General features: G+C 45.7%; 1 protein-coding gene across 1 annotated transcript; it reads right to left on the bottom strand.

Annotated features, from left to right (window-relative positions):
* LOC116966369 lies at nt 1–27,662 on the bottom strand. The gene is made up of 10 exons (XM_033012552.1): nt 27,614–27,662; nt 25,416–25,597; nt 24,782–24,980; nt 23,510–23,714; nt 18,740–18,913; nt 11,670–11,778; nt 8,710–8,858; nt 5,112–5,217; nt 3,635–3,733; nt 1–1,079 (listed from the first exon to the last, which is right to left on the bottom strand). Exons 1-10 carry the CDS (start codon nt 27,660–27,662, stop codon nt 828–830), a joined length of 1,524 nt encoding a protein of 507 aa, XP_032868443.1. The 3' UTR covers nt 1–827.
* Between the last annotated feature and the right edge of the window lie 324 nt (nt 27,663–27,986).

Below are 27,986 nucleotides of genomic sequence, written 5' to 3'. Positions count from 1 at the left end.
TCTGCAACAGTGCATCTCCATTACCTGAGTGTGGGGGTCATTTTGTAGATAAAGAACAGGTTTCTGCACTAACTCTGGACTTGGCCCATGAGTTGAGGCGATTGTAAGTTGTCCACATGCATCTGGAATGGCGAGCACACTCCCCGTATCTCGCCGTACCTGCTAAGGTCTTTCTTGAGGCATTCAGCCATGAGGTACGGGTTTGTGAAGTTACCACTCACTGCTTTAGCCATCAGTTATTAGCAGAGCCCTCTCTTAAAGCAACTTTCACATCCTGAAGGTGTCTCCAAGTTCTTCACAACCAATGAATGAGTTCGATTTTCCGTTTGTTACTTCTGTAACAAATGTCTTTATGGCAACCAGAGCACAAACAGCGAGGGCCTTACTGAATAGTAACCAGTTTGCCCTTGCAGTGCTGTTGATTGAGGGATGAACATTCGCCAAGGTTTCCAGGCAAAGCAGTAGCCAGGTAGTGCCCAAGATCTTTTACATCCATTCAGACGAGCAGACTGAGTTATAGTTTAACCTCAAACATGTGTAACCAAAGAATATATAACTTACTTCATTAAAAAAGCTTTAGAAAGATCATGGAAAACACCACACATAGTTACATTTTATGGAAGGTAGAGAATTTCAAAAGTGCAAAATATCATTGTAGTCTATATCGGCTGGGACTAACTGTGTTGTATGAAAAAGTCGTTGACTTTTCCTCCTTTATTCTCAATGTTACTGAATCTTTTCTTGGGAATGAGGATTACAGTGTGGGGATGGGATAGGAGGAGGAGGGGGGGGGGGTAGGGTGAGATTGTTCCGCGCCCAGTTCCTGGCTAAGGGATCCTCTTGTCCATGTTGGCTGCATCGTACACGGCATCACAGAACGCGTTGTAGTTGACATCGTCTTCAGTGCCGATCTTCACCCAGAATCTTTTCATCAGGACACGGACGTCTCTTGGGCTGAGCACGTTATCCAGATCCAACTCGGCCAGCACACGGTGGAACTGCGGCTGTGAGACACTGCCGATCTTCAGGCGGTCGAAGTCTTCGAACAGCGGGAAGAGCTGGACTCGTTTCTTCCCCACCTGCCAACAAGAAACATTTATTGATGCTTATGCTGCGTCACCTGATGGTCAGACCACTTACTGTCGAACCCTCCGCAGTGGGGTCACGAGGACTGTCACGTGACGTCATGGGGTTAAGGGGAGTGTCCTGCTACATCAGTGGATCTTACCTTGAGATCACCAGTCGACAGGTAGCTGAGCTCGAGTCAACACCCTCACTAGGCAGAAGCAGCAATGACTCAATATGTTAGAGAGTCCCAAACGCACATGTATGTCAAACCTATCTCATCAAATAAAGTAACTGTTTGACCACGTAGTTTGGACTCCCTACACTTACATCAAAGCAACGGGTGAAAGCCCCACCAATTGCTGAGTAACCCTAGTGTTATTTACAATTATAACTGTGTCCGGGAATGTGGATTAACCATCACCCACGTTACAGATGATGCCACAGTTATTGACATTTTCTTGCAATGACACATTGCTAATCTACTTGAATATTTGCATTTCCATTTATCCACATGACATTTTGCATCTGGCATGCCCTGTAAGACACTGTAATTGGCTGGATTTCAGCAAAACAGGTTTCCAAATGTTTTATGAACAGGCTACAGATGGTGGAATGTTTCAAACAACTCTGTGCTAAACCTCTTGTTTGGGCTATCAGTGGATAAAGTGTTGTTGGCTGGTTGACTCCATCGAAAATCCTGCGTTCAGTTCAGATACTGCACTTCAGGTTTGTGTGCCTAGATTTGCCTAAATGATCCCTGGGGTACAACGGTAATTTATAAGGGCAGTATACATTGAGAAGATTTGCATCCTCTTCATTGCAGTATTTAGGATGATTAAAGGAGTTATTAAAATCAAGAGAGAGAAGTCGTAGTCAAAGTCAAAGTCACGAGCATGCGACTGCATGCGGCAAGCGCGACCTAACGTGGTCGCTTGAGCCGTACGGCCTCGCGGGGCCGGTCCCACTTAGATCGCCGGAGCCGTATGGAATTGTGCGGAGCTGGTACCGACATCGCGCGGGGCTCCGAAAAACTGCCACTGTCCAAAAATTCCGCGGCCCGCAGCCGCATTGAGGCCGTACGCACCGCCTCGACGGGCATGCACAGCGTCTCAACGCCATACGCAGCGTCTTGATGACGTACGCCTTCGCTCGAACTTCACGTCAACTTGTACGGGATCACTGGACCTCCGCACGGCCCCCGCTTCCGGTTTGGTCGCGCTCGCCGCATGCAGTCGCATGCTCGTGGGACAGGCCCTTTATCCAATTGAATGGCATAGACCAGAATGGGGGGCATAAGCTTAAAATTAGACCTGCTGACTGGATAGCAAGCAACAAAAGTGTTTCACTGTACCTCGGTACGCGTGACAATAAACTAAACTGAACTGAGTATTTCTTCAATAAACTATAATAGAAATCTGGAATCTTTCCAAATTTCTTCCCAAAATTTCAAGGTTGTGGATCATTCAGACTTTATTAGCTGGGTTGATAATTGTATTACAGGTTAGAAAATTAAGCTGATTCTTCACTTAATATTTTCTGGACAACCAATTTGCTAGGGGTGAGACAGAAAATCGAACTCTAAACCCTCTATAGCACAGTAAACAAAGTCAATTTACTCAAAAACAGTCTGTGTAAGAGTACAGTCATTAAAAACTGCACCAACCACTTCAAATATTTCATATTTCATCCCAAATTGCAGTAATGGAGGATATATTTGTGCCCTAAATTAATCGCAGTCACTCAGTAAATATGATTGAAGATAGACACAAAAAGCTGGAGTAACTCAGCAGGTCAGGCAGCATCTCTGGGGAGAAGGAATGGGTGACGTTTTGGGTTGAGACCCCTCTTCAGTAAATATGATTGATAAGGGAAGGCTAGAGTATTATCATTATCATAAATCATTTCTAATGCTGCCAAAACCTGCGGGTCAAGCCAGAGAATTCTTCAATCTCACCTTGAGGATATTAGAAGCAAGTAAATGGTGGTGCGGTAGTCACATGTAGGCCAGGATAGAAGGCTTCTCATCATCCGTGGTCACTCGAAATGAGCATGACTGTCCTCTCCTCTCCATAGGGTCGTCTACTTGTGGATCAGCAGATGTCTGTAGAGGCCGATCCGCGATCCACACACCTTGGTGCAACGTGGGCGGTGGAGACTGGTGGTGGTGGGTAGTCGTCGAGACCCCTTCTCTCTCTCCTTACGGTGCTGTCGCTCTGTCTCTGCGACACGGCGTTGTTCCGTTTCACGACGTGCAGCTCCTTCCTGCACGGATTTCCTCCAGGAGCGCCTGTCCCAGTTGCTCGATGTGATGATGAATTTCTTCAGACTGTTCTTGATGTTGTCCTTGAAGTGTTTCTTTGGCCCGCCGGGGGGGTCACCGACATCCCTTCAGTTGAGAGAACAGGATTTGTTTAGGGAGACGTGCGTTGGACATGCGGATGACATGGCCAGTCCATCGAAGTTGAAGGCTTCGACATAGCTTGATAGTCAGGAGTCTGGTGCCTCTATCACCAAGACACTTTTCCACCCGAGACATTAATTATTAAATTCCTCACGATGTGCTTACCTTGTCCGCCAGCCGATTCATGGCATCTTCTAAAACACAGATCTCTTCCGCAGACAGTGTGTTGAGGGTCCAGTCTGGAGGTGGCTTGTACTCGATCACCTACATTACGGGAATATTAGGACCATTAGTGATCATATACTTTGCTGTAAACTCAAGTCACGCGAGCACTTACACATCCTCCAAATGACAATGGGATATGAAAAACAGAATAACATTTAATGACACAAAGTGCTGGAGTAACTCAGTGGGTCAGGCAGCATCACTGGAGAACATGGACAGGCAACGTTTCTGGTCGAGATCCTAAAGAAGGGACCTGACCCAAAGCGTCGCCTATCCCTTTTCACCAGAGATGCTGCCTGACCCACTGAATTACTCCAGCACTTTGTGTCTTTATTTGTAAACCAGCATCTGCAGTTCTTGTGTTACTTGTCTCTATAATGTTTATTGATGTAGGAAGATAAATCAAAAATGAGGACATAAATAGCAAAAGCCATGAAGGAACTCTTCCTAACCTGTGAACACACTTATTTTTCTATGAATATGATAAATCATTAAAAATACATTGAAACACATATCTGAGAATCAATGAACCATACAAGAGGATAGAATGGGACGTTCGGCCCATCACACTCCTGCCAGCCCTTCTAAAAAAAGTGTAGTCGCTCTCCCACACACACTAGGGATAACTTTCAATTATACCCAGCCAATTAACTATTTGTGTTTGAGTGTAGGAGGAAACCGGAGCACCTGGAGAAAACCCACGCACATCATGGAGAGAACGTACTAAAGGTCTGTACAGACAAGTACCAGTAGTCAGGATCGAACCTGGGTCTCTGGCGCTGCAAGCCAGCAACTCTACCGGTGCGCCATTGTGCCACCCACAAACATATATACTGTGCATGCATATGTCTGAAGATCGGTTTTGACCCGAAACGTCACCCATTCCTTCTCTCCGCAGAAGCTGCCTGGTTCCGCTGAGTTACACCAGCATTTTCTGTCTATCTTTGGTATATACCGCACATATACATACATACAGTACAAAGGAGGACGACAGAAAATGCTGGAGAAACTCCGCGGGTGAGGCAGCATCTATGGAGAGACGGAATTGGCCACTTTTTGGGTCGAGACCTTTCTTCAAAGGAGCTCCAACCTTTACATGGGTGTCTATGTGAAAGCAATAAACTGTGCCCAGCCCTGAGGCTTCGGCATAAAACATTGCCTATTTCCTTCACTCCATAAATGCTGCCGCACCCGCTGAGTTTCTCCAGCAATTTTGTCTTCCTGAGGCTTTCTAAATGTAAATATTCATGAAGTGACTAACTTCAATACATTATTGCATAGCAACATGGTTTCTGCTGTTTATACTAAATTGCGGATACGTGTGACAAGAATATATTTCTGGTTCAAGTCTCCAGGTGCGTAATAACTGATTTTACTTGTAAATCTTAGAGTCGCAAATAGAATCAAGCTTTGTTACCTCAGTTTGAGGACACTTCTCAAGATGATCAAGTGTAAAAATAGATTCAATTTCATTGATGAACACCTTATAATCAACATAGTCTGGCTCCTTGCAGGATTCGTATCTGGAAAACAAGCAAATGCATCGTGTAAATTTAAAGCTTTGACATGTAATCATTAGTGCATAGATCAATTTAATGTTGAAAGAACGTCAAAATGGTATTCTTCAATTTAACTACTTCATTTAGTTTAGAGATTCAGCATGGAAACAGGCTCCTCAGCCCATCAAGTCCATGCTGATCAATGATCACCCAGTTCTATGTTATCACAGTTTTGCATCCTACACACTAGGGGCAATTTACTGCAGGCAATTAACCTACAAACCTATACTGGAGGAAACTGGAGCACACGAAGAAAACCCATGCAGTCACAGGGAAACAGTTTAAATTCTGTCTGTGTAGAGCCCATAGTGAGGATCGAACCCGGGTCTCTGGTGCTGTAAGGCAGCAACTCTACCGCTGTGCCACCATGCCCATGTTCTCCAGGGATGTTGCCTGACCTTCTGAGTTACTCCAGCACCTTGATGTCTTTTTTTTAAACCGTTCCTTAAACTGGATTATTAAGGAGAAGAATGTTATAAGGTCATAAGGTCATAAGTGATAGGAGTAGAATTGGGCCATTCGGTCCATCAAGTCTACTCCGCCATTCAATCAGGGCTGATCTCTCTCTCCTAACCCCATTCTCCTGCCTTCTCCCCATAACCTCTGACACCCACACTAATCAAGAATCTATCTATCTCTGCCTTAAAAATATCCACTGACAGCCACCACAGCCTTCTATGGCAAAGAATATCACAGATTCACCACCCTCTGACTAAATAAATTTCTCTTCATCACCTTCCTAAAAGAACATCCTTTAATTCTGAGGCTATGACCTCCAGTCCAAGACTGTCCCAATAGTGGAAACATCCTCTCCCATCCACTCTATCCAAGCCTTTCACTATTCTGTATGTTTCACTGAGGTCCCCCCTCATTCTTCTAAATTCATACACATAGCGTATGGTTTTAATACAATGTTAATCATAGTTAATTCAAACTATTACAAACATCCCATGTAAAGATTATAGTTTTCAATGTACCACAATGTCCCAGTTTTGTATGGAAATTATATGAAAATTTTCGAATTTGCTAACATTTGCCCAAATCAGTCAGCAGCTTCCAGGTATCTATAGTTACTGCCCAGGGATTGCTGCTGGGCTGCTGCCAGCGTTAAGGTGCTGGTTCCCAACTTCCAGCCACTGCCCAATATTGGGCTGCGAAGGATTGAAACTGAAGAATTGTAAGGGGATCAAAAAGGTTTAATTCCATGTTTTAATTCTGTGATTAATACAAGTAGATAGGGTGGTAAAGATGGAGCTGGAGATGGAGCTAGAGTTAGTGCTGGAGATGGAGCTGGAGATGGAGCTGGAGCTGGAGATGGAGCTGGAGCTGGAGATGGAGTTGGAGATGAAGCTGAGCTGGTGATGTAGCTAGAGGTGGAGCTGGAGCTGGTGCTGGAGCTGGAGATGGAGCTAGAGCTGGAAATGGAGTTGGAGATGGAGCTGGAGCTGGTGCTGGAGCTAGAGCTGGAAATGGAGTTGGAGATGGAGCTGGAGTTAGAGCTGGAGGAGCTGGTGATGGAGCTGGTGATGGAGCTGGAGATTGAACTTGAGCTAGAGCTGGAGATGGAGCTAAAGCTGGAGATGGAACTAGAGCTGGAGATGGAGCTAGAGCTACATTTACTTTCATGTGCAAGAGTCAGGAAGTCGTGCTGCAGCTTTATAGGAGTTTGGTTCGACCACATTTGGAGTATTGCATGCAGTTCCCATTCTGGAAGGATGTTGAGGCTTTGAAAAGGTCACAGAGGAGGTTTACCAGGATGTTGCATGGATTAGGGGGAATTAGCTACAGGGAGAGGTTGGACAGACCTGGATTGTTTTCTCTGGAACGCCAGAGGTTGCGAGGAGCTGATAAAGTTATATACATTTATGGGAGGCATAGATAGGGTAGACAGTCAGAATCTTATTCTCAGAATGGAAAAATCAAATATTAGAAGACATACTGTAGCTTAAAGGTGAGAGGGGCAAAGTTTAAATGAGACTTGTGAGGCAACTTATTAACACAGAGGGTGGTCGGTGCCTGGAACGTGCTGCCAGGATTGGTGGTTGAGCAGATATCATTAGTGGCAGGCAATTACAGGTTTTTTTGACAGGCTTATGGATATGCAGGGAATGGGAGGGATATGAATCATAGTTTTGGCATCATGTTCGGCACAGACATGTGGGTCATATAACCTCTGGAACTGTAGTTCTGTGTGTTATGTTCTCTGTTCCAATGAGTTGCAAATCCAAAAAATAAAAATCATTTTGACTGAGTTATCAATTCACTTATCATACTAAGTTAAAAATATGTACTTTAAGGCCAAATGTTTGACTGCTGATGAAAGGTTTGGAAGCCACTCCAATAAGGAGTAAAACATAGCAACTGTAGGAACTTGCCCTGAGAACCAATTCCACAGTGGCACTGGGGAAGAGTTGCTGCCTCAGTGCCAGAGACCTGGGTTCGATCCTGACTACGTGTGTTGTCTGTACGGAGTTTGCACGTTCTCCCTGTGAACACGTGGGTTTGCTCTGGGTGCTCCGGTTTCCTCCCACATTCCTAGGACATGCATGTTTGTAGATTAATTGGCTTCTGTAAATCGTTTCAAAGTGTGTAGGATAGAACTAGTGAATGAGTGCCTGTTAGACGGCGTGGACTTGGTGGGTTGAAGGGCCTGTTTTCACGCTCTATCTCCAAACTAAACTGAAATTACTAACATCTACCTGCTGCCCAACGGTGAACTACTTTGACCCCTGTTCCTGCATGGCAGAATACGAGGTGAGAGAGGTTTATTTATCAAATAAATTCCCCTTGAATTCTGCTTTAACATTTGTTATGTAGGCTCGTTTGAAATAGAAGCAGGAGAAAATTATATGGCCCTTTGTCATTCAAAATGATCGACATTCAAGCCCCTCTTTCCTTCCTGTTCCGCAGAGCCTCTTGCTTTTCTATAGACCAAAAAAATCTTGGTCTTAAATATATTCAATACATCAGTCTCCATGCTCTCTCTGTTCAGGCATTCACAATCATCTGATATTCCAGTGTTTCTTCTGTTTCTTGTGTTTCAACCTGTGTGAGTTTGAGCTCTTTACACTCCTCATCTCTGTATTAAATGGGAGAAATTATGATCTCTGTTCTGGATTTTCCAAACACACATCCTCTCCGTTTCTACGTTGTCAGACGCTTTTATATTTCAATAAGATTATCTCTGGTTCTTTTCTCAACTGAATCAAGATCCAACTTGCTCAATCCTCCCTTTAAAATAACACACGGCTGACCTTATTTGAACAATTATAATAATTTTTTTAAGCTTTTGGCGCTACCGTTGACTTTATAAACGTTTATGGATTTTTGAGGGATAAATATTAACTGGTAAACCAGTGAGAATGCCATTTTTATCCTTTGATTCACTTGATTTGTTTGATTTATAGAAGTCCTGCTTTAAGCAAAAATGTAACCATAATGTACAAATCTACTTACGCTTTTTCAAGTATTGCCATTTCTGAAGGTTGCAGTTCGAACCCGTCTAAATTGAGTGCTCTTCTGAAGTTATTCTTCAGAATACGTCCACTGTTCAACTTGTCAAAGTCCTTCATATGATCACCAATCCTGACCCGGTTTCTGTACACCTGAACCAACACAAAGTAACTGAGGAACAGCTGACAACATGGCACATATTCGAAGCATCATATGGAGTGGATGTGGAGATGATGCTTCCAGTAGTGGGAGCATCTAGGGCCAGAGGGCACAGACACAGAATGAAAAGATGGACCTTTAGAATGGAGATGAGGAAGAATTTCTTTAGCCAGAGGGTGGCGAATCTGTGGAATTCATCACCCCAGATGGCTGTGGAGACCAAGATATTTAAAAAACTGAGATTTCTAGGTTCTTGTTTAAGAAGGAACTGCAGATGCTGGAAAATCGAAGATAGACAAAAGTGCTGGAGAAACTCAGCGGGTGAGGCAGCATCTATGGAGCAAAGGAAATAGGCAACGTTTCGGGCCAAGACCCTTCTTATAGGTTCTTGATTAGTGAGGGTGTTGAAGGTTACGGAGAGGAGAATAGAGTAGTGAGGGAAAAATAGATTAGCCATGATCGAATGGCGGAGCAGACTCGACGGGCTGAAGGATTACTGCAATTCTGTTTCCATGTCTTATGGATTTGCCCCACCCCAATCATTCCTTATTCTCCCTGCTCCCATCCAGCAGAAGGTACAGAAGCTTGAAAGTGCACATCACCAGATTCAAGAGAGCTTATCTCCCTCCTTAATCAGGCTTCCGAATGGTCCTTCCATAAGCCAGGGTAATTGTTCGATTCACTTCTACCCCAGTGAGTACTTGCGTTTGAACTTAGTGTATCCACTACGTATGTAGGGTCTATCAGATCTGTATGGATAGCATGCAAAACAAAGCTTTGCCAGCAACCAGCAATCATGCCTTACACTCTCCTATACACTAGGGACAATTTACAATTTTTACTGAAGCCAAATGACCTACAAACCTGTACGTCTTTGGAGTGTGGGAGGAAACCGGAGCACTGAGAGAGAACCCACGCGGTCACAAGGAGAACACACAAACTCCATACAGTCAGCACCCGTAGTCAGGATCGAACCTGGGTCTCTGGAGCTGTAAGGCAGCAACTCTAACACTTCCCCACCATGCTGCCCATGGATGGAGGATAGAAACATAGAAACATAGAAAATAGGTGCAGGAGTAGGCCATTCGGCCCTTCGAGCCTGCACCGCCATTCAATATGATCATGGCTGATCATCCAACGCAGTATCATGTACCTGCCTTCTCTCCATACCCCCTGATCCCTTTAGCCACAAGGACCACATCTAACTCCCTCTTAAATATAGCCAATGAACTGGCCTCAACTACCTTCTGTGGCAGAGAATTCCACAGATTCACCACTCTCTGTGTGAAAAATGTTTTCCTCATCTCGGTCCTAAAAGATTTCCCCCTTATCCTTAAACTGTGACCCCTTGTTCTGGACTTCCCCCACATTGGGAACAATCTTCCTGCATCTAGCCTGTCCAACCCTTTAAGAATTTTGTAAGTTTCTATAAGATCCCCCCTCAATCTTCTAAATTCTAGCGAGTACAAGCCGAGTCTATCCAGTCTTTCTTCATATGAAAGTCCTGACATCCCAGGAATCAGTCTGGTGAACCTTCTCTGTGCTCCCTCTATGGCAAGAATGTCTTTCCTCAGATTAGGAGACCAAAACTGTACTCAATTCTCCAGGTGTGGTCTCACCAAGACCCTGTACAACTGCAGTAGAACCTCCATGCTCCTATACTCAAATCCTTTTGCTATGAATGCTAACATGCCATTCGCCTTCTTCACTGCCTGCTGCACCTGCATAGCTGACTTCCCTCTTTAATGTCTGTCAATGAACAAGCTTTCACAACAACTGTCACCGTTATGGTAATTATTTCTCATAAATAATATATTTATTTCAAAGCTCGATATATTTATTTTCTTATTTGGCATCTAACTTGCCAGACAGACATGATGGGATTTGAGGTCGTAATTGCAGATCCTTGGGGGAGTAATGAGCGTATATTATACAGGGTGTAATAGTGCCACGTTGCTCTGCCATCATGCCCCATAGAATGGAGAGGGTTACAGAGAGAGCAGGATTTAAAACAGCTGTTGAAATCGAGGTGTTGCAATTCCATAAGCAAATGTTAGTGAACGAACCCAGGAACCATGGATGAAGGGGATTTGATCCAACTTGGAATAAACGGCAGAATAAGGGTTTGGACACGCTAGAGGCAGGAAACATGTTCCCGATGTTGGGGGAGTCCAGAACCAGGGGCCACAGTTTGAGAATAAGGAGTAAGCCATTTAGAACGGAGATGAGGAAACACTTTTTCTCACAGAGAGTTGTGAGTCTGTGGAATTCTCTGCCTCAGAGGGTGGTGGAGGCTGGTTCTTTGGATACTTTCAAGAGAGAGCTAGATAGGGCTCTTAAAGATAGCGGAGCCAGGGGATATAATGACACATAATGTAGTTGAGGCCAGTTCATTGGCTATATTTAAGAGGGAGTTAGATGTGGCCCTTGTGGCTAAAGGGATCAGGGGGTATGGAGAGAAAGCAGGTACAGGATACTGAGTTGGATGATTAGCCATGATCATATTGAATGGCGGTGCAGGCTCGAAGGGCCAAATGGCCTACTCCTGCACCTATTTTCTATGCTTCTATGTTTCTATATGGGGAGAAGGCAGGAACGGGGTACTGATTGGGGATGGTCAGCCATGATCACATTGAATGGTGGTGCTGGCTCAAAGTGCCGAATGGCCTACTCCTGCACCTATTGTCTGTTGTCTATAATACTGAAGATTCAGGTTTATGTTGGGTAACAGTGGATTGATGTGATATTGGAAATGGGATGAATGGGACCAGTACATTGCAATAAATTGTGCACGTTATGTTTACCTTGGTTTTAATCTTTTCTAAGATGCAGTTAATGTCATTCGAGGCCCCCAGTTCATGGATTCCCTTAAAATCGTTCAGCTGCTGAATCTCATCCATCAATTTGTCATACCTGTAAGAAAGATGAAAGAGTATCAAAAATAAAAAAAAACAACAACGAGCTTCTGATGTCCCACAGCCTGATAATTAAACTAACCAGATCCAGGGTACAATTATTTTTGTCCTAGATCCATCTCTGCTCAGTTCAGGATCATCTCAGCACCCCCAGTGCCCAATCCCAAGGCCTCTGGATACCCCAAGGGGAGAAGGGTTGAGAAATAATGAGGTAGGGAAAAGTGGAGGAAGAGGCGAGCATAGATCAACCACAATCATATTAAATGGTGGGGCTTGAAGAGCATGTTCCTCTTTCTTCTTAGGCCCCCCTCAGTCTTGGCTGACCATGGGTGTCTCCAGGGTGTTATTCCCTATATGGAGGACGCCTGTGCGTGACTTTGTTTAACGTGGGGAGAATGGTGCACGGACAGCCACCATGACGGATCTGGGTCGGGATCCAGTGGCATGGAGTCCAAGACGACCGGAGACCCTTTTCTGCTGCAGCCTTCATCCGCCTTCCCAGCCGCTGTGACGCTCCACTAAGGTCAGCCATCGTCCTCCGCATGTTCCACCGTTGAGGTCTTGGTTGGATTGCTCTTTGTCAGAGACCTCCCCCTCGACATTACCGCCATGGGTGGCCCTACCAGCAGCATAGCTCCAGACGGCATCGCTCTCAGGATCTCAGGTCCACACAAGCTTCTCCACCACGACAAGGTGACAATCCACAGTGAAGCCTGCTCCTATGTTCTTGTATTTTTTTATGTTCTTGTGAAATCATCATGTCCAGGATCCAACCCTTGATAACCCAGAGGCCATCTCATCAAACCTCAGTGTCAAACTCCCAAATGCCCAAAGTCCAACTCTCCAAAGTACATTGTGCTGTGGCTTAGAATCCAACTCACAATGTCCTAATTTCCTAATCTGCATGTCGAAGAACCAAAGATACCAATGTCCAACACCTAATCTACCATGGCCCAGACTGCAAGGTGCTATAACCAAGCTCAAGTGCAAACGGACCAACATACAACCAGCAATGTCATGGCACTATTTGAGGCCTCCGCAGTCCCCGCAACGGCGGCCCGATGTTACAGGCCCTCTCGCCGGGTGATGGAGTTCCGTGTTGGGAGAACACTCTTCAGCGGCTTGGAGTGTCTGGAACGGCCGCTTCCTCCCCGGAGACCGCGGCTCCCAAAGTCCACAGGCCGCGCTGGTCCGAGCTCCGACACTGGTGATCTCGGCGAGAGATTCCAGGCTCCACGCTGTTTGAAAGTCAGCGCCGCCCGTGGCTGGACGCTCTGCGACCACAACTCCGCGATGTTGGAGTCGGCGGTCTCAGCACTCCGGATGTTACCACACGGCGATCCTCGGTAAGGCATCGCCTGCTCCGTGATGGTGCTTCAGCGCAGCGCCGCCGCCGAAGCTGGGGTTCTGGCCGGTCCCGGCAGGAGACGCCGCTCCAGTCCCGTTGGTAAGCCACGAGGAAGGGACGAAGTTTCGGCTCGGAGGGAAGCCACCTCTCCGACCAGGTAGGGACAGTTTCCCCCTTCCCCTCCCCCCCACCCCCCACATGAAAGGACTAGACCTCCAACAAAACTTTTTAAACACACTGAAAATAAGGGTGAAAGGACAGACTGCAGGCAGAGCAGCCTTATACAACAGCACCCAAGACATGAGCCATTGCGATCCGTTGCGGGATAGAATATGGGCCACAGGGTTTTGTATGAGCTGTAGTTTACTGTGGGTGGAGGATGGGAAGACAGCCAGAGTAATGGATTAATAGTAAGATTAAATGAGAACTTACCAGTTTGAAGTTTGATCTGTATTTTATGAGGAGTTACTATGAGGGATTACGTGAAGAAGCCCGCCAGGACGCATGCGTGTCATTCTTCAAAGCAGCGATGTGAAATCACAGATAACTGTAATGACTAAACATAGTAAGATTAGAGAAGAGATACCAGTTAAGTATATGATCAAGGGTGGGAGCGGAGGGCACGTAATCCCTCATCGTAACTCCTCATAAAATACAGATCAAACTTCAAACTGGTACATTCTCGTTTAATCTTACTATTTTACTTCGGAGTCACGTGAGTGACTACGTGAAGATTTTAAAGCTCTGTGATTTCATGCCGTGGAAAAGAGTCCATGCATCACGTTTGCCTTGATGACTGTAGGAGGAATTGTGTTAACATAATTTGGACATGAATTCGACATTGAAATCATAAAATTTGTTAACACAAAATTATAACCCCTTTTCATGGGTTTAAATTAATTAACAGAACGTAAAATTGTTTCTGCAAACGTTCCAGGTTTCATTACTGGTTTATTGTAAAATAATTGGAATGTTTTTTCCCCCCAGACTATCCTGCTGCCTTGAGGATTTGGTCCATTGGTACATCCAACTGTATCGCTGCCGATGTAGCTGCAGCCCTGGTGGAATGAGATTTAAAATATTAGTATCCACCCCAGCCTGTGTTAGCACCTGTTTCAGCCATCTTGAGATGGTCTGGACCGTCACTCTTTTGTGTGGTTGCTAGTGGCTGACCAAAAAGTGCCTTCTCATTGCATCTTAGGATTTTCAGTTGTCTCCATGTATAACGACAGATGTCTTACTATACACAGACGGTCATCTGTTGGGTATGACCTAAATTGTATATTGAGGCCTGCTGATCCCTGTCTGTTCTGCTTACTAACTCATAGATATGAAACGTAATATTTTCTGTTGAGGAAGTCATGTTGTCCAGTCTTAGTTTATGCAGTGACTGTACCCTCTGTGCCGTGACCAATGCCATTAGCATGACTGTTTTTAATGTCAGTCTGTGTAGGGACAGAGCTGTTGCTGGAGACCAATTCCTGAGCATCTTCAGGATAATACTTACATCCCATATTTGGAGAGTACCTGGTTCTTGGGGGATTAGTATTAAAAATTCCCCTCATAAGTTTTGTTACCAGTGGGTGAGTCCCAACAGAGTAACGCTCTGTCCCCTGCCATAGGTAAGTCGATAGGGCACTTCTGGCACAGTTGATGGCACTGTAACTGAGCCCCTCATCATAGTGGAGGCCTGCCAGATATTCCAGAACAGACGGGATGTTCATGTCTCTGTAGGTGATGTTGTTTTTATGGCAGTACATCTCCCACTTCCTGATATAGACCAGATACTGTTTTTTGGTTGACTGTCTTTGGGCCGCCGAGATCATGTTCACTGTTCAGTCCGTCAGTCCCAGTTGTAGTAGAGGTGTTTTTAAACTCTACAAATTAATAAGTTCAAATGTTTATGGCATGGGTGGCTATCCCTTGTTACGGGATGTAGCAATAAATCTGGTCTATGTGGGATGGTGATACATGGTTCTAATACCATGTTTAATACCACTGGGAACCATGGTTGAGTAGGCCAATCGGGTACTACCAAAATACCAGACGCAGAGTCTTGTTGTATTTTCCTTAATACCCGACTGATGAGGCAGGAAGGAGGGAATGCGTAAATAAACAATTTCCCCCCAATGCAGCGAAAATGCATCTGTCGCCGCTGCCCCAGGGTCTGGTTCCCATGAAACATAATTTGATAACTGGTAGTTAAGTCTGGATGCAAATAGATCGATATCTGGTGTTCCATATTTTGCTGTAATATCAGCAAATACTTTTTTATTCAACATCCATTCGGTGTTTTCATTAAATTTGCGTCACCTGGTGTCTGCCACTAAATTTAGTCTTCCTGGTAGGTAAGTGGCTGATATCCAAATATCTCTCTGGATACACCATTGCCAAATTGTATTAGCCAGATTGTCACATGATGTTGATTTGTTTCCACCCATGTGGTTAATGTATGCTACCACGGTGGTATTGTCTATCTGTAGTCTAACATGCTGGTGATATGACCCAGTATAATATGACTTTAGGCCATGTAATGCACCCAACATTTCCAGGTAGTTTATGCCCAGTGTGAGTAATAATGATGCCTCCTGAGCAGTCCGATCTACCTCCACAGCTGGTGATGCTATTGGTGGCTCCCCACCCAAGTGCACTGGCATCAGTTTGTAGTACCATGGAAGGGTTACTGACAATGATTGGATTGGAACAAAGCCGATGTATCTATCCACCATTTTAGTTCCATTTTAGCTTTGATTGGTAGTTTCATAGGTCTGTCAAAGTGACCTGCATTAATTTAGAGTGCTTGTATTTTTGCTCTCTGTAAGTTTTGGTAATGTAGAGGTCCAAATTGTGTGGCTGGAAAGGCAGCCACCATTTTGCCAATTACTTTTGCTACCAATCTGATGGATGGTTTGCTGATGTCAATGAGGTTATTGCAAGCCTCTATTCAATCTCTAGCCTTCCCCTTAGGCAGAGTCACCGACATGTGAACTGAGTCAATGGTGAACCCCAAATAGTCCATAGTAGTGGAAGGCGTTAGTTTAGATTTAACTGGATGGATAATAAATCCCAGTTTTTCAAATAACTGTTTTGTGGCTGTTACAGTTTGTTTGGCCAATTCCAAAGATTTGCCCACAATGAGTATGTCATCTAAATATGCCATGACCATGTGTTTACGTTTCCGTAGAAACGCTAGGGCTGGTTTCAAATTTTTGTGAACAGCCTGGGGCTGATGATTTTACCCATTTGGCAGTGCTTTATACTGCCAGAGTTGTCCCATCCAGTTGAATTTTAAGTAATTTAAGTGGTCACCTCGTATAGGCACTGAATAGTAAGCATCTTTAAAATCGATGCTGGCCATGAAGTAACCTTTGGAAATTAATTGTTTAGCAGTAACAAAGGTTTCCATTTTGAAGTGAATATATTGTACAAATGTATTCAATTTTGTCAGATCTATGATGATGCGACAACCACCATCTTTTTTGTTTTTGGTAAATATATTGGACACGAATTCTAATGGTGGTTCGTGTTGAGTTTTCTCAATTACACCTTTTACGTAAAGCCGCTCCAGTTCAGCTTGCGCTTTTGATTTTTCTTTATCAGAAAGCACGAACATTCGGTTTGGTATATGTTGAACTGGAGGACTGTACTTGTGTATAAACTCTATTGTATATCCCTGGATACTGCTTAAGATGTAAGTATCGGTTGTTAACATGCTCCATGCATTCAGAAAAGAGTGTAATCTCCCCCCAACCTCCATGCTCCCTGTATTTTGTAGGGAACCAGACCCACCTACCTCCACAGTTACCAGTGGCAGGTTTACTTCTTTTTTGTAGGTTCTTCGCTGCTGTTGCGCTGGTGTCTGGATTTTCGGTTTGGTTGGCGTTGGAGGTCCCCGCATCTTCCAAGAAGGCCGGCCTGGGCCATGGCCTAAAAAGACTCATGTTTTGAGAACCGGGCCTTCGAGCTTTCACCAGTTCTGCTGGTGGGAGCGTAGGGGTGCTGTCTTTGGCTGTAGTGGGTTTTTGTTGGAGTCCCTTTTATTAGTCCCAGGGTTTTTGCTTCCTCATCGAGCTCCTTGACTTGCTTCGATAGGTTGCCTCCAAACAATAGTATTGGTGGTTTTGTGGTCCCAGGTTTGCACAGTCCCTGCACCCCTTGCACACTTGTCTTTCCTTCTGCGGACCCCTCTTCCAGGTCAGCCCAGAACTGACCCGCAGTGCTCCCCTCTGATGAGGTAGAAGCACTGTGCAGCCCTTCAAGAGGTACTGCTGTGGGTTTATCATAGGGCCCACAGTGACCCGACTCCATCTCCCGGAGTCTGTCACGTTGGAGCAAATGCTCCACACACCGCTCCATCGGCTCCAGCGCTCTCGGTCGCTGGCCGCCCGCGGTTGTTCAGTCGGGCTCCTCTGAGTCCACGACCTTGTTTGTTTTGTGTCTAGCCTTACCGCCCGGCCGCATGGATCTGGCCGGTGCGGAGGCGACATCGGGCACAGCTGATCCCACTATCGGTGATCCGAGTGCCGCTGGCTGCTGCTGGCTGCCCGCTGCTCCGCGGTCCTCCCTCACCAGCTTTGTCACAGCCCGTTGGTTTCTCCACCTGTAATCAGCATGGGAAAACACAAAAAGACCGCAGCTCTTACCTGCAGGTCCTGATTTAAATTGTCGCTACGGGGGAACGTCGTTCCACCCCGCCTCCTCCGTTTTCGACTTGCCAAAAGTCGACGGCCCCATTCTGAATAGTCTCCCGCCCGGCCGTGGTGTTCTGGCCGGCGCGGGACAAAAGGTCGGCACAGCTGATCCCTTACAGGGCTTGTGCCTTCAGCTGCTGCTGGCTCCCACAACTTCGCGGTCCTCCCCAGCCAGCTTTACTCGCAGCACTTGTGGACACTATTTTGTCCAGCTTCCCCCCCTGTGTAAAAACAGCGCGGGGACAAAAACTATCGCAGAGTAAATCACTTACCTGCAGGTCGCGGTTTCAAACTTACCGCTGCGGGGGAACGTTCCACCCCGCCTGTCGTTTCGCAAGCGTGAAAGCGATATGACACGCATGCGTCCTGGCGGGCTTCTTCACGTAGCCACTCACGTGACTCCGAAGTAAAATCAGTGATCTTTCAGTCATCTTTCCCTCAAGAGTTACCATGCCTGGCACTTGTGGGAGACCTCTCTCCTGGTACCCTTAACCACTGTAGAACATTTGACATGGTCAACCAGCGCATCATCATCCAACATAGATTGGGCCCTTTACCCATTCATCCGTGGCCAGAGTTAACTTCATCTTCTATTTTTTCACTGATATCTCTCAATGGCCATGGGATCTCTATGATAATAGGGATGCAGTCAGCATGGGCTCTATTGCACATCACTAACTTGTGCAAAGAGTTAAAGGAGGATAAGATTTCCCTACTGACTGGTAAACTTTCAAAATCCACCATCAAGACTGAAATATGGGCAAAGCCCATTTGCCAGAGATTTGCTGAATCTGTGATAATGTAATATACTCATTTCAGGGATTGGAGGAGGCAAGGTGGGGGCAGGGAATGAAGTCAAGCCTCTTCTTCTGATCTCTCGGCAGAGCCAGTATCATGCAGTAATGAACATACATACTCACATCTCTTCAGGCTTCGGCTGGGGATCTACTTGGTCCAGGAATCTGACATAGTTGACACCCAGTTCATCTGAGAACACTTTCTCCAGCAAATCCACCTCATTCTCTGGCACTTCTATATTCAGCAGAGCAAGAGATCGATGAAACTGAGACCGAGACAAGTGGCCTTTGTTTTCCCTAGAAATATGACAGCAACAACATTAGGGACATGGATGCCACAATGGACTATTTATCTCCTAAACTCTGTTCTATCATTCATTAATGTCCATGTCACTTGCCATAGTTTTCTGAATATAAAGAACAAAGAGTGTTGTGTAGGAAGGAACTGCAGATGTTGGTTTAAACTGGATAGACACAAAAAGCTGGAGTAACTCAGTGGGACAGGCAGCATCTCTGGAGACGAATGGGTGATGTTTTGGGTCGAGACCTTTCTTCAGACTGATTAGGGCAAGGGTTCCCAATCTGGGGTAAATTTACCTCCAAGGGGTAAATTTTGCCTACCCAAGGGGTAAATTTGTTGATTCTGGATTTGTACATATTTTTTCTCATTGACTGACTATGTTTGCTTCTGGTGTACCGGTATCTGTTCATCATCATCATTTAAGCGCCTTGAGTATTTAAGCGCCTTGAGTATTAGAAAGGCGCTATATAAATCCCATCCATTATTATTATTATCATTAGTTGTTCATAAATAAGTGAAATAGCATTGTTATGTGGTATTATGTGGTACAGAATCCTGTACATTGACTTCAGCTCAGCCTTTAACACCATCATCCCACAGAGACTTGTGGAGAAACTAACCCTGCTGGGCCTCAACACCACCCTGTGTCACTGGATCCTGGACTTTCTGACAGAGAGACCGCAGACAGTCCGTGTTGGCAAGAACACCTCAGGCTCGATCACGCTGAGCACTGGCTCCCCTCAAGGCTGTGTGCTCAGCCTGCTGTTGTTCACACTGCTCACACATGACTGTGTTGCTAGATTCAGGGACAACAGGATTATAAAATTTGCAGATGACACCACAGTGGTGGGACTCATCGGTGGAGAGGTTGAAACAATGTACAGGGAGGAAGTGAAACAACTAGTGGACTGGTGCGGCAACAACAATCTAGAATTAAATGTAGAAAAAACAAAGGAGATGATTGTCGACTTCAGGAGGTCGCAGCCCAAACACACACCCCTCAACATCAGTGGCACCACGGTGGAGAGAGTGGAAAGCATAAAGTTCCTCGGAGTGCAAATAACAGATAGTCTCACCTGGTCCAGGAACAATACTGGGATTGTCAAACGGGCCCATCAGCGACTGCACTACCTGAGGAAACTCAAACAGGTCTCACTTCCCACCAACATCCTCAGGACTTTCTACAGGGGTACGGTGGAGTCTGTACTCACGTACTGCATGAACACGTGGTACTCCAACTGTAACTGCTCAGACAGGAAGTCTCTGCAGAGGGTAGTGAGGGGAGCAGAGAGGATCATTGGTGTCTCGCTACCCTCGGTACAAGAACTGTTCCAGAGCCGCTGCCTGAAAAAAGCACTGAGCATAGCAAAGGACAGACTGCACCCACTCCACACACATCTAGATCTCCTGCCATCAGGAAAGAGATACCGCAGCATCAAAGCCCGGACAACCAGACTGCTAAACAGCTTCCTTCCACAGGCTGTGAGGCTGCTAAACAGTCATTCCACCTGATTCTGCTGCTTTTGCACTGACAATTTAATAACTGGCACTGAGTAATAACTCTGGCACTGGCTCAGGTCACTTAAATCAGCTGCTCTGGACATTTTATGACTTTTTAAAATTGTATTTTAATGTTGCTTTTATTACCTGCACTTTTTATTTAACTATTCGTACTGTTTTTATCAGGAACTGGATTGTTTTTATTTATGTGTGAAATGTTTAAGTTTTTATGTGCGATGCTCCGGTATTCCCTGAGAAACGTCTTCTCATTTTGCACTGTACAATTTGTTGCTTTGCATGATGACAATAAAGAATGATGATGATGATGATGACAATTAAAGTTGCCAGGGGTGAACGGGACGAAAATGGTTGGGAACCCCTGGATTTGGGATAAGTGAAACGAGAGATATAGACGATGATGTGGAGAGATAAAGAACAATGAATAAAGGATATGCAAAAAAGTAACGATGATAAGGGAAACAGGGCATTGTTAGCTGTTTGTTGGTGAAAACGAGAAGCTGGTGCGACTTGGGTGGGGGAGGGATAGAGAGAGAAAGGGAATGCTGGGGCTATCTAAAGTGAGAGAAATGAATGAATGAATAAATGAATGAATGAATGAATGAATGAATGAATGATCAAGTTTATTGGCCAAGTATTCACATACAAAGAATTTGCCTTGGTGCTCCGCCCGCAAGTGACAACGTGACATGCAGTGACAGTTAGGAATGACACATAAAACATTAAACATTAATAATAAAACATTATTGATTAAACATGTGAATTAAATAAAATACCAGAGCAAAAGGAGGCTACAGATTTCTGGTAATTGAGTAGAGCTACTACTCGTGGAAAAAAAGCTTTTTTTATGTCTGGCTGTGGCAGCTTTGACAGTCCGGAGTCGCCTTCCAGAGGGAAGTGATTCAAAGAGTTTGTGGCCAGGGTGAGAGGGGTCAGAGATGATCTTGCCCGCTCGCTTTCTGGCCCTTGCAGTGTACAGTTCGTCAATGGAGGGAAGGTTGCAGCCAATAACCTTGTCAGCTGATCGGACGATTCGCTGCAGCCTCCAGGTGTCGTGCTTGGTGGCTGAGCCACACCAGACCATGATGGGGAAGGTGAAGACAGACTCTACGATGGCCGTGTAGAATTGGACCATCATTGCCTGTGGCACATTGTGCTTCCTCAGTTGCCGCAGGAAGTACATCCTCTGTTGTGCCTCTTGACTGTGGAGTCGATGGTCGCCCCCCATTTAAGGTCCTTGGAGATGATGGTTCCCAGGAACTTAAAAGACTCCACAGATGTGACTGTGGTGTTGTTGATGGTGAGTGGGGTGAGGGGAGGGGGAGGTCTCCTAAAGTTTAAAGTCTGACACAATATTCATACCACTGGGCTGTAAGCTGCCCAAGCGAAATATGAGATGCTGTTCCTCCAATTTGCATTTAGCCTCTCTCTGACAATGGAGGAGGCCCAGGACAGAAAGGTCTGTGTAGGAATGGGAAGGAGAATTAAAGCCTCCAGCTGTTTAGTGGTTAGTTAGAGTGTTGTGTGCAGTTTTGGTTGCTATACCATAGAGAGAATATGATTGAGCTGGAAGCAGTGCAAAGTAGATTCACCAGGATATTCCCTGGGGGGGGGAGTTGGGGAAAACTTTTTCTAATCTTTTACCTCGACGGAGATGCGATTTTTTTCCGTATCGTATCTTCGTCCGCACTGCGGCCTAACATCGAGGAGTTGGCTGCCTTTGCTGGAGATCGACCAGAAGCTCCATCGCGGAGGCCTGCGGAACTTACCATCACGGAGTTCGCGATCCCTGTCGGGGATCGACTTTGGGGCTCCAACCGTGGGTGCCGGCGGACTTTAACATCGCGGAGCCCGTGGTCTCTGGTTAGAGACCGACATCGGAGACTCCAAGCCGCAGGAGTTTCGACCACTCCAACACGAGTGTTTTGACCGCCCCGACGTGGGAGTTTCGACCGCCCCGACGTGGGAGTTTCGATCACCCCGATGTGGGGGCTTCGATCGCTGGCTGCGGGGACTTCGATCCCCCCTGACTGCGGATGGTTCGACTGCCCCGACCGCGGGAGAATAAGGAGGAAGGAGATTGGATTTTATTGCCCTCCATCACAGTGTGGAATGTGGGAAATCCGCTGTGGTGGATGTTTATGTAACTTTTATGTAGTTGTGTGTCTTGTTGCTTTTTTTTAGTATGGCTGTATGGTAATTTGAATTTCACTGTACCTTAATTGGTACATGTGACATTAAGCTGACCTTGAAACCTTGAAACCGTTCCTGAATCTGGGGTTGTGCGTTTTCACACGTCTCTGGGTTTTGCCTGATGGGAGAGGGGAGAAGAGGGAGTGGCCAGGGTGTGACTCGTCCTTGATTATGCTGCTGGCCTTGCCGAGGCAGCATGAGGTATAAATGGAATCAATAGAAGGGAGGTTGGTTTGTGTGATGGCCTGGGCTGCGTCCACAATTCGCTGCAATTGCGTACGGTCCTGGATGGAGCCGGTCTCAAACCAAGCTGTCATCATCATCATCATCATCATCATCATCATCATCATCATCATCATCATCATCATCATCATCATCATCATCATCATCATCGTCATCGTCATCGTCATCGTCATCGTCATCGTCATCGTCATCGTCATCATCATCATCATCATCATCATCATCATCATCATATTCGTTGAAAACATCAACGGGCACGGTGCCTTACAATGCTCTGTACGACAGTGATCGCAACTTCTACTGAAGTGTGGATGGCCATTGACTCATCCGCCTTTTGACAGGTCTTGTTATTAGTCCTGCTGGGGGTCCACAGCCCCCTCCTCAACTGGAAAACCCAGGTGGGGGAGACGGTTTAGTCGCCGACTATCCGACCATGGAGCAGGTAGCACGGGATTACATGGTACCCGTGGATGGGGGGGAACTCCCCCCGACCTGAATCCTCGGAGCTGTGTCCTAGGATGCATCCTGATAAATTGCAGCAAACAGCCTTGCAAAACTCACTGGATGTTGTAATTATGGCCTTTTTGTTTAAAGATTACATACAATGTTTTATCATATAAAGAAACAAATAACCAACGTACTTGTCAAAATCATTGAATACGGGAAGTGTTATGAGACGCCTGTGGCTGATTCGCTCCTTCAGACGACACATCAAAGATTCGAACTGAGTTCTCTCCGGAGCGTTTAAGACGTCTGCATCCACTGTGCCAACCTTGGGCAGCAGGTAAGTCTCTAATGGTGGAACCTTTACAGTTGGTGCCTTCTCCAATTCAGGGATGGTGAACACTGGAAAGAGAATTGGCTCACCTTAAATAGCGCAAAGAGATGAACGAAATGTCCATCTATCGCATATAACACATAATCCTCCTAAATGTTCGCCGCCTACAACACGGTCCCAACACTAGTCACATCTTCCCATCTCAACCCCTTTCCGCCTTCCGCAGAGACTGTTCCCTCCACCACTCCCTGGTTAACTCATCACCTTCCCACCCAAACCACCCTCTTCCCCTGCAAATGCAGAAGATTCAACACCTGTCGCTATACCTCCTCTCTCAACTCTGTCCAGGGACCCCGACAGTCCTTTCAGATTAGGCAGAGGTTCACTTGCACCTCCTCCAACCTCATCTAATGTATCCGTTGTTCAAGATGTGGACTCTTATACATCGGTGAGACCAAATGTAGACTGGGCGATCATTTCGCTAAACACCTCCGCTTAGTCCGCATGAACCTACCGGATCACCCGGTTGCTAACCACTTTAATTCTCCTTCCCATTCCCACACAGATCTTTCTGTCCTAGGTCTCCTCCATTGTCAGAGTGCGGCTAAATGGACATTGGAGGAACAGCATTTCATATTTCGCTTGGGCAGCTTACAGCCCAGGGATATGAATATTGATTTCTCTAACTTCAAGTAACCCTGGCATTCCCTCTCTCTCTCTTCCTCCCCCACCCATCACACCAGGTTCCCATTTAACCTAACAAACAGCTAACAATGGCCTGTTTCGTTTCTCATCGAAACTTTTTGGCATATATTGCATTCGTTGTTCTTTATCTCTCTACATCATCGTCTATATCTCTCGTTTCCCTTATCCCAAACTAATCTGAAGAAGGGTCTCGACCCGAAAAGTCTCCCATTCTTTCTCTCCAGAGATGATGCCTGTCCCACTGAGTTACTCCAACTTTTTGTGTTTGAATTATAAGTCAGGTGAACACAGTCTAGGATTCAAAAGGGCAACAGCATAAAATGGCAAATCAAATGAGTTACATGGAGAAAGTCAATAGCTTTTAAAGACATCTTCTGTTACTCCATCTATCTCTGTCCCCAAATTATGGTTCATGTAAAGGGTTTAGTACCTGAGTCAATGTCTTTGGTGAAATTAGTCCATATAATATGGCCAGGTTTAAAGGGATCTTCATAACAATTCGCCAGAGCATTGAATTGAGCATCATTTAGTTCTGGGTCAAATCCTATCATACCAAGAACCCTCCTAAAGACTGAAGTAGGGATTCTTCCACTGCGCAAAGGGTCAAAGTCCTCAATGAAGTCAACAGTCTGAAAGGGAAAACATTTTAGTTAGACTCACTGACTATAGTCCTGTCTTTAGCTCAATCTGGGTGCAGATAGCAGCTGGGATCTGCCTGTGCGATCATTCTTCAGCAGCCATATTATATGAATCAGAGACGGGATGAGGATTCACATGTTCACAAGTTATAAGGGTGGAATTAGGCCATTCAGCCCATCGAGTCTACTCCGCCGTTCAGGGTGATCCCTGGGAGCAGCTTCTAACGCTTGGGTACCAGAGATCTTTGTGGATGGGTTGGGGCAGGGGTGTCCTTTCGCAACATCCCCTCCCATCTCCCACACCAGTTGGCCACATGTAGCACAACCAGACCCTGCTTAAGGCAGATGCCCAAAGGAAAGAAGGGAGAATTTGAGCCAGAAATGATGAAAGTAAACAAGGAGAGAAAGAGGAATCTGTGAACTCACCCTGACTCTGTTGACCAAGATATGGTGGCGGAGTCGGGCCATCAACTCGCCCACATCCAGCACACCGCTCTCTATCTTTTCCTCTTGTTTAAAGCCGACTTCTTGTTCTTCTGGCGAAATCACAATTGGTTTAATTGCTGGTAATTCATCCTCAAAGGAATCCACTCTGAAACCTGTAAAATCTGATTGAGAGACACACAAGGTGAACTGTTGTGCCAAATGCTTCCCATCCTCTACACTTCTGTGCAGCGACAACAACTGGTCTGAGTCAGCGTGTTATTTTACCTGTCAACATTAGAAGATATTACTGGGAGATTGAAACCTTCACGTGGTCCGCCCTGCTTCGACGAATGCAATCAACCCGGCGTGCACAATCAAATCAGATCAAATAGAACAAGTTATCCTACAACTTTAGGCTGTGCACGCCATACGCAGGAAGAAGATATTACTGACTCCTGCATGCCACTGAACTGAGTCACTGAAAATAGACACAAAAAGCTGGAGCAACTCAGCAGGTCAGACAGCATCTCTGGAGAAAAGGAATAGGTGACGCTTCAGGTCGAGACCATCTTCAGACTGAGAGTCAGGGAAGAGGGAAACGAGAAATATAGACGGTGTTATAGAACTGAAAATTCTGTTTTCACTTTGAGGCAACTTATAGCCCTGTCCCACTGTACGAGTTCATTCTAGAGTTCTCCCGAGTTTGCCCTGATTCGAACTCGGAGATTTACGGTAATGGCCGCTTGTCGGTACTCGGGGCTCTTGTGGACTTTTTTCAACATGTTGAAAAATCTTCACGAGTCTTCCCGAGCTTACCGCGTTTCCCGAGTACCTGCCGTTAGCGTTACGAGCCGCTAAGAGATGTCCCCGAGCTCCGATGTACCCGCTACGTTCATTCTACGTGCTTACCACGAGTTTGATTTTTTTTTAAACTCGGGAGAGCTCTTGAATGAACTCGTACAGTGGGACAAGGCTTTAAAAGTTAACAGATTCCAAGAGGTCTAAGGACAGCATCTCACATGAACAGTCAAGCCCATAATATGAATCGTTGACATAGAATTTGATAGTTGCTGATCGGCCTACAGATTTGAACAGTTAGTCCAAACATGCAAATGATATCTGAGCACAAAAGTTCAAGTTTAACCAGAGAGGAAGCAAATTAATGTAAAAATAGTTTCTCTGTTTAAGCAACACAGAAGGAACTATTTGAAACATGTGATGCTGGTGAAAATGGAAAAAGGGTCTGCCTTGTTTTCTGTCTGAGAGAAGCATTGATACAGGCAAAGCGTTGGTAAAAAATAGCACCGCATTTATTAGACTTCTCAAAAATAACAATTACGATGGAAACTGCTGCAAGTCAAGTTACAGGGCCTGTCCCACTTACGCGACCTTTACAGGCGACTGCCGGCACCCGTGATAGGTCACCGATTCAGCGGCGACCAGAACGACAATAGACAGTAGACAATAGACAATAGGTGCAGGAGTAGGCCATTCGGCCCTTCGAGCCAGCACTGCCATTCAATGTGATCATGGCTGATCATCCCCAATCAGTACCCCATTCCTGCCTTTTCCCCATATCCCCTGACTCCGCTATTTTTAAGAGCCCTATCTAGCTCTTTCTTGAAAGCATCCAGAGAACCTGCCTCCACTGCCCTCTGAGGCAGAGAATTCCACAGACTCGCCACTCTCTGTGAGAAAAAGTGTTTCCTCGTCTCCATTCCAAATGGCTTACTCCTTATTCTTAAACTGTGGCCCCTGGTTCTGGACTCCACCAACATCGGTAACATGTTTCCTGCCTCTAGCGTGTCCAAGCCCTTAACAATCTTATATGTTTCAATGAGATTCCCTCTCATCCTTCTAAACTCCAGAGTGCACAAGCCCAGCTGCTCCATTCTCTCAGCATATGACAGTCCCGCCATCCCGGGAATTAACCTTGTAACCCTACGCTGCACTCCCTCAATAGCAAGATTGTCTTTCCTCAAATTAGAGGCTACGACTCTTTGGAGACCTCTCACGACCATAGGAGACCTCTCACCACCACGGTCGTGAGAGGTCTCCTATGGTTGTGTGAGGTCTCCAATGAGTTGTAGCGTCTTTCTGGTCGCCACTGAATTTTCAACATGTTGAAAATGTTGGCGACCTATCACGGGTGCCAGCAGTCGCCTGTAAAGGTCACATAAGTGGGACAGGCCCTTTACACGTTTTCGGAGCCCAGAAGCTCAGTACTGAGCATGTCCATTTAACCATGTTAGAGGTTATAATCTTGTTCCAGGGTGATAACTTTGCAACCAAGCGATATGCCAAGGTTGGATAGAAACATAGAAACATAGAAAATAGGTGCAGGAGTAGGCCATTCGGCCCTTCGAGTCTGCACTGCCATTCGATATGATCATGGCTGATCATCCAACTCAGTATCCCATCCATACCCCCTGATCCCTTTAGCCACAAGGGCCACATCTAACTCCCTCTTAAATATAGCCAATGAACTGGCCTCGACTACCTTCTGTGGCAGAGAATTCCACAGATTCACCACTCTCTGTGTAAAAAATGATTTTCTCATCTTGGTCCTAA

This window comes from Amblyraja radiata, chromosome 37, assembly GCF_010909765.2.
Source record: "Amblyraja radiata isolate CabotCenter1 chromosome 37, sAmbRad1.1.pri, whole genome shotgun sequence".
Lineage (NCBI taxonomy): Eukaryota > Metazoa > Chordata > Chondrichthyes > Rajiformes > Rajidae > Amblyraja > Amblyraja radiata.
The sequence above is the reverse complement of the archived record's forward strand: the minus strand, read 5'-3'. Positions and strand labels throughout refer to the sequence as shown.